Source organism: Nicotiana tomentosiformis, chromosome 9 (genome assembly GCF_000390325.3).
Source record: "Nicotiana tomentosiformis chromosome 9, ASM39032v3, whole genome shotgun sequence".
Lineage (NCBI taxonomy): Eukaryota > Viridiplantae > Streptophyta > Magnoliopsida > Solanales > Solanaceae > Nicotiana > Nicotiana tomentosiformis.
Genome location: NC_090820.1, coordinates 43,013,478 through 43,021,459, shown reverse-complemented (window position 1 = coordinate 43,021,459; position 7,982 = coordinate 43,013,478). Strand labels below are relative to the sequence as shown.

At 37.9% G+C, this 7,982-nt stretch overlaps 1 protein-coding gene across 1 annotated transcript; it reads right to left on the bottom strand.

The window, feature by feature from the left end:
* Positions 1-1,860: 1,860 nt before the first annotated feature.
* LOC138898675 (uncharacterized) lies at positions 1,861-2,208 on the bottom strand. Its single transcript, XM_070184756.1, has one exon. It carries the CDS (start codon positions 2,206-2,208, stop codon positions 1,861-1,863), a length of 348 nt encoding a protein of 115 aa, XP_070040857.1.
* Positions 2,209-7,982: the final 5,774 nt, after the last annotated feature.

The window sequence follows — 7,982 nt, the reverse complement described above, 5'->3', positions numbered from 1 at the left end:
GTGTATTATAGCTCTAAACTCTAAGTTATCCACTCAAGACCTCTCGATCATAGAGTGATCTTTCCAATTTGGTTTTCTCAAGCCCAAATGGATATCAAGTTAAAGAGTTAATAATAGCTCAAATCGGATTTTCCCTATCTGTAGTTCAAACCCTTTTATTATACTAGTCAAAACCTTAACTAGCCCAATTTCTTATTAGCTAAGTTTTCCTAGATTGGGTCCCTCTTTCCCAAGTAAAGACCAAGTCAAAAAGGCATGAATGTTTGCAGCCATTAATTCTAGAAATTAAGCGTGAAAAAGGCTAAATAACAAACACCCAATCATAAACAAGCATTAAATTAATTACCCATAAGGTTTACACACTAGGGTTGGGTCACAACCCTAGAAAATATCTAGCTACTCATAATAGAAATAGAATAAAACAAAGAAGAAACACTAATTAAATCCATAATACAAAATTAGAATGATAAACTAATGTATTTTTAACTCAAATTGGTCTCAAATTACCAAAAGTGGTAAACTACAACGGCTACAGTTAAAAAAAATACCAAACTTAACCTAAAAAGTGATTCCCGCCTATTTATAGTGACCCAAAATTCGCTAACAAAAATGCCCTTCTGGAGGATCCGCGGCCGCACTTCACTTGACTTTGCATGTTGGAACACCAAGTTGGTTTCTTCATATCTAGCTAACACTTTATCCAAATTTGCAAGGCAAACATCAAAAGAGTCCCCAACCACCGAGAAGTCATCCATGAAAACTTCAAGGTGACTCTCTACCATGTCCGTGAAAATAACTATCATACACCGTTGAAAAGTCGCCGGTGCATTGCACAAACCAAATGGTATCCTCTTGAAAGAAAAAGTACTATAGGGACATGTAAATGTTATTTTATCTTGATCTTTCGGAGAAATGATAATTTAGTTGTAGCCCGAGTACCTATCAAGAAAGCAATAGAAAGCACGGCCGACCAATCTATCGAGCATTTGATCTAAGAAAGGAAGTGGAAAATGATCCTTCCTTGTAATATTATTGAGCTTGCGATAATCCATACATCACCATTCTTGTAGGAATCAACTCATTCTTATCATTGGTAACCACCGTCATGTCCCCTTCTTCGGGACACATTGAACAGGAGAGGTACATGAATTATCGGAGATGGGGTAGACAACCGGGCATCCAACCACTTGATAATCTCCTTCTTGACAACTTCTTGCATCGCCTCATTGAGTGTTCTTTGATGTTCAATGGACGGTTTAGCACCATCCTCCAACTTGATCTTATGCATTCAAAAGGCGGGGCTTATACCTCGAATATCTGCCAAAGTCCACCCAATAGTCTTCTTCCTCTTTTGTAATACCGCCAATGTGGAATCAACCTGAACCTTAGTCAAACAAGAGGAAAGAATAACCAGTAAAGTAGAATAAAGGTCAAGAAATTCATACCGAAGGTGTGGAGGCAATGGATTCAACTCCAAAGTAGGTGGCTCTTTAATAGAGTTTTTGTAGAAAGAGGCTTCATATTTTCAAGATCTAAGGATAATTTTCGGGATGCATAGTTGTATGACCCCATTCCTTGCAAAGAGTTCACGCATTCCATGAAACCATCCATCTCGTCATCATTAAAATTTAACAAAACGGCCTCCAATATATCACCAACATTGATAGTAGCACTTGTATCATTAACAATAATATCGGTCACTAAGTCTATAAAAGAACACACCTCATTACTATTTGGTTGCCGCATGGACTTAAACATATGGAATACCACATTTTCATCACTAACCCGGAAAGTGAGTTCTTCGGATTCTATATCACAAAGAGCCTTACCCGTAGCAAGGAAAGGTCTCCCAAGAATGATCTACACTTCATAATCAACTTTACAATCTATAATAACAAAGTCCGCCGGAAGAATGAATTTATCAACCCGGACTAAAACATCTTCAATCACACCCAAAGGCCTCTTCATGGTACGATCATCCATTTGAAACCTCATAGAAGTGGGTATTGGTTGACCAATCCCTAAAGTCTTGAAAATCGAATAAGGCATCAAATTTATACTTTCCCCAAGATCAGAAAGAGCTTTAGCGAACTCGGGACTTCCAATTGTACAAGGAATCATGAAAGCATCGGGATCCTCCAACTTATGAGCCATTGAATGAACAATTGTACTCATTTGATGAGTGACTTTGATATTCTCAAAATTCATCGACTACTTCTTTGTCAAAAGATCTTTTATAAACTTTGCATAACCCAGAATTTGTTCCAAAGCTTCTACCAATGGCACATTGATTGAAAGACTCTTCATCATTTGGATGAACTTCTTGAATTGATTCTCACCAGTTTTCTTGGAAACTCTTTGAGGGTATGGAGGTAGAGGCTTAGGTAATGGTGCCTTTGCCTTTTGCACTACCAGTTCCGGTATATCAATGATGTGTTCCCTAGATGGGTTCACCTCCTCTTGAGTCTCTTTAATACTATCATCAATATCAATCAGAACCTCCTCATTTGCTGGAACATCATTGTTTAGGATCTCTTCTTCTTGCATCACTTGGTCATCATCGACAAGTCGTCTTTCATTTGAGGTGGGTATATTTCCACTTCTTCTAATCCTTGTGATAACCGCTATAGCATGTCCCTTATTTTTACTACCCTTTGGGTTCACCACCGTGTCACTTGGTAGTGCACCCTTAGGACGAGAATTTAGAGCTTGAGAGATTTGCCCCATTTGAACTTCTAGATTGCAGATTGATGTGTTGTGTGAGGCAAGTTGGACATCCGAATCGACATTCTTTTTCATCATTTGCTTGAACATATTCTCAATACATCCCATCTCATTGTTTGAAGAACTTGAACCATGGGAAAGATAAGGAGCTGGGTTGCTCGATTATTGATACATTGGGGGCCTTTGAAAATCCGACCCCCAGTTGCCTTGATTGTTTCCCTATCCACCTTGATTATTGCCTCCCCAATTTACTTGGTTGTTTCCACTCCAATTTCCTTAATTGTTGTTATTATTCCAATTCTCTTGATTGTTAGATTTCCAATTTTCATGGTTATTTTGTGGTTTCCATTTTTGTTGATTTGGGCCTAGGAAGTTGTTTCTTTGCTCTTAAAAATTGTTCACATATTGAACTTCCTCCTCTTGCTCATTATAAGAATCATCTTGGTCAAGACCGCCATCATCTTGCACATAGTTCTCCACTCGGATTTGCATTTGTAGACCCTTGGTTCTCTTCTTATTCACCAAAACATTAACTCCCTTCATAGCATGAACTTAGTTAGGAGCTTCACCTGATTGAGTTGGGCCTTTGCTAGTTGAATTATGATTGTTGTCAATTCGGCAATGGCTTTCCCATGGTCTTTTAACTCTTTGTGGAGGTGTATCATATTTGGATCACCTTGTGAGACATTGGCCCGGAATTGCCAAGCCGATGACATCTCCGCCATCTCATCTAAGATGTCACACGCCTCCGCATAAAGCATTGTCATGAAGTTTCCACCGGCTAGTTGATTCACTACACGTTAGTTGGTTGTGTTAATCCCACGATAGAAGGCTTGTTGTAACATGTTCTCTGTCATATCATTGTTGGGACATTCCTTAACCATTGTTCTATAGTGCTCCCAAATTTCATGTAGTGGTTCATTCAGTTCTGGTTTGAATGCTAAGATTTCATCCCAAAGTGTAGCCATGTGACCGGGAGAGAAAAACTTAGTAATGAACTTGGCCGCCAACTCATCCCAAGTGTGTATTGAATGATTCGGCAAACATCCCAACCAATCTAAAGCATTCCCCCCATAGAGAAAAGGGAAAAAGTCTTAGCCTCAATGTATCCTCGGAAATATTAGTTTGCTTACTCCTCCAACATGTATCCATAAAGCCCTTAAAATATTTGTAAGCATTTTGAGTTGGTGCATCGGTGAAGAAGCCCCGTTGCTCAAGTAAAGTGAGCATCATATTGGTTATTTGAAAGTTGCCCGCCCTAATATGAAGGGGGACTATTGCACTAGCATAACCTTCGTTGGGCAATATTCGGTGTTGAGCCACTTATGGTAGATGTGGTAGAGGTGGGGGTGGTACGAGCACGCTGTCTTGTGATACTCGGCCACGCCGATTAGGTTGTGGAACTTGAGGTACCTCATCGAGTTGTTTCTCTTCACCATTCAAGTCCCCAAAAGGCATATTTCTGAGCTTATTGTTCGCCATGTTTGTACCTATGATTTATTAAACAAGTTAGTAACACAGAAGGGAAAGAAGATATTCCAAAAATACACTCAAATATATAGCTAACACCGTTATAACTCCCCGGTAACGACGCCAAAAATTGATCCACGCCTAATCCACACTCAACAATGAGTGAAAACGGTCGTTGGAAGAATAATACCCAACAATGAGTCGGGGTCGATTTTTCCAGGGAGTTAAGTGTGGGTGTTAGAGTGTACACTTGATGAGTGTAGAAGAAATAGCTAAAATACGCTTCCAAACAAGATGATTTTGTAATTTACTTCTACAATCTATACTAACAGTGAATAACTAGAGAAAGGAGTCTAGAGATTGATTAACTATTTTTGTTGTTTTGCAAATGGGTAAAAGGCCTAGGGATGTAACCTTCACCTAGGTATTAGACTAATGGGTTAATTATATTAACACTTATTTTAGTGATCGAGGTGTATTATAGCTCTCAACTCTAAGTTACCCACTCAATATCTCTCGGTCATAGAGTAATTTTGCCCAATTTGGCTTTCTCAAGCCCAAATGGGTATCAAGTTAAATAGTTGATAAAAGCTCAAGTCGGATTTTTCCTATCTCTAGTTCAAACCATTTAATTAGGCTAGTCAAAACCTTAACTAGCCAAATTCCTTATTAGCTAAGTTTTCCTAGACTATGTCCCTCTTTCCCAAGTAAAGACCAAGTCAAAAAGGCATGAATCAATGTATGCAACCATTAGTTATAGAAATTAAGCATGAACAAGGCTAAATAACAAACACCCAATCATAAACAAGTATTAAATTAATTACCCATAAGGTTTACACATTAGGGTTGGGTTACAACCCTAGAAAATATGTAGCTATTCATAATAGAAATGGAAGTAAAATAAAGAAGAAATACTAATTAAAGCCATATTACAAAATTAGAATGATAAACTAATATGTTTTTAACAAATATTGGTCACAAATTATCAAAAGTGGTAAACTACAAAGGCTACGGCTCAAAAAATTACCAAATATAACCTAAAAAGTGATTCTTATCTATTTATAGTGTCCCAAAATTCGCTAACAAAAATGCCCTTCGTGAGGATCGACAGCCACACAATTCCATGTGTGGTGCGCAATTCACTTGACTCTGCATGTTGGAGACTTCAGAGGCTGCACCATTTGGTCTTCGGCCGCACTTCAGCTTCTACGGTCGCACTTTTCCTTTTGCAACTGCACTCTTGGCAAGGCTTCATACTTGGTCGTTTTGCAAACTCTCTTAACTTTTTGAATTCTTGTCAGTGCGACCATGTTTTGGCCTGCTGCGCTCCTTCTTGCCTTATGAGCCAGAACACTCTTTTTTGAGTTAAATTTCTTCATTAAAGTCCAATTCTCCAACATTCCTACAATTAGCACAATTTCATTAGTTATGAGAACATAAATCAACACTTTCGAACTAAAATTAAAGCAAGAAGGTACTAATAAGTGGTTAAAATTCATACTTATCAAGCTGCATGCCGTAGCATGCCATGCTGGCTTATATTAGCGCTTGGGCAGGATCCGCCCCTCCGAAGTCTGGCATACCAGCAGTGAGCACATGTATCGAGTGCCGAGTGCCGAGTAATTGAGTGTACCGAGTGATTGAGTGTAAGACAGTAAGATTGAGTACTCTGAGAGTGTGAATACATCAGTTTATCACTGTAATGCATTACATTTGACATGCATACTTAGCATGTAGGCATAGAGATGTATTTCCTCATGCTATACAATATTGTGACATTCATGACTTTTCATGCACATTTGTACACATGAATAATCATATCAGCAGAGGCGGAGCTAAGATTTGAACCTTATGAGTTTGAGATTATAATCCTTTTAAGTTACTGAATTTGTACATATTTATTAGATTTCTTAATACAAATATAGGGTTTGAACAAAAGTTACTGGGTTCGGTCGAACCCGCAGCCAACAATGTGGCTCCGCCCCTGCATATCAGTAGCATCAATCTTTAATGCTGAAAAGGAGTCTTTGTGCCATACATGGACCTGACTGAAGATTGGCACTATAGGACCTATTTCGATGAAGGCGAATATGGATTGGGTCTTTGTGCTGTGGAGCTTCAAGCTAAGCATCAAAGGACTGCCCAGAAAATGCAAAGTTTATTGATGGTACTCCAGGGAAAATGCCTAACGTAATTTGTATATTTGAACGTTATGTTAGTTGGAGATATCACGTGGCGCCATACAGAACTTGGGATTCCAGGAAAAGTATATATAAGGTTCTTCCTTAAAATAATTTTTGGGTCACTCTTATTCCTTCATTTGAAAATTTTCAACTGCAGATAACACAAGTTAGACCAGAGGTGAGCCTGGTGGTGATAATGGTGTCAACTGTAGGGAATTATGACTACATTAATGATTATGAATTCAGGCAAAGTGGAAGCATCAAAGTCACTGTAAGTTACGTATTTGTGATTTTTGAACAAAAATGTTTGAGTAGCTTACAGTAAATATTTTGAAATAATGTTAAAGTACATCCAAAATCATCATCATAGGTTGGCTTAACTGGTCTACTTGAAGCAAGGGGGTCGATATATGTTGGTTTTTTTTAATTAAAACAAAAGGAGGTGTGAATGAAAAAATGGTGGGAAAAGAAATGGAGGGAAATAAAATTTTGAATTAGTCTCTTTTATAAAGGAATTTTGTCCCTCGTTGGATAGGAAGACGGAAAATTCTTGTGCTTATATATAGAAGCACTTCATCTAGCTCTTAAAGAGTTGAGAAGAGAGTAAGCCTTGCACCATTATTGTTGCTCGCTTGGCTTTGGATAATAATTTTTTGGACCAAATTTATTTTTCATTTCCGTCATTTAATATTTTCTTTCCTAATATTTTTGCGCGAAAAAAAAATTAAATTCGCGGCATTATTTTCCAACGGTCAAATTCGCGACCAACCATTTTATTTAACAAAAAATATGTCGAATAGATACCTCTTCAAACAGGATCCTTTGCACATGTTGAGACTCAACTCTGTTGGCTATAAATAGAGAGGCCCAGCCTCATTTTTCACCATCGAATCCGAAAATATCTCCCCTATATCTTCTGCATTCTACATTATTTTTACAAAGCAAAAACATAAGCATCTTGTGTGATTTGCTCCGCCATTTGAGTTCGCCGAAGTTCTGTGATTTGAAGTGCCGCTATCACATAGTAGTTATTTCGTTCTATTCTGAGAGGAATTAATCTGAAACCTTAGGCAACTGTGAGGGGATTAAATTTCTTAAAGATACACAAGAAACTTGTGGGCTCGGAATTTTCTGTTTTTGTTTTCTGAAACTCACGTCTTCTGATTTTCTGGTTTGAATACAGATTATGAACAAGCTTAAGGAATTTATTATTTATTTTTGTGTTCATCTTACTTTCTCGTTTGGGAGACTAAAATCATAGTGATTTTCTGCTCCTGTTTTGGAGATTTAAATCTTCGGATTTTCTACTCCAGTTTGATATTAAAATCTTTGTGACTTTCTACTCAATCTGAGATTAAAATCCTTGTGATTTTCTACTCGATTTTTTGTATTCGATTTGAAGATATAAAAACTTCACCGAGATACTAATTATGTTTGTGTCAATTTCTTTTACACAAAAATGACAACAAGTACGAAACAACAAAATTGTTCTGTTGGGACGACCACTACTGCAATGGCTACTGCATCTTCAAGTCGCACAACGCTTGCACCGGCGATGGCACCGATAGGAAAGGTCGGAACATTTTCCGGCGTGGACTTCAAACA

Coding starts and splice junctions, on each gene's coding strand:
- LOC138898675 (XM_070184756.1), bottom strand. CDS start 2,208: ATGAATTTTGAGAATATCAAAGTCACTCATCAAATGAGTACAATTGTT.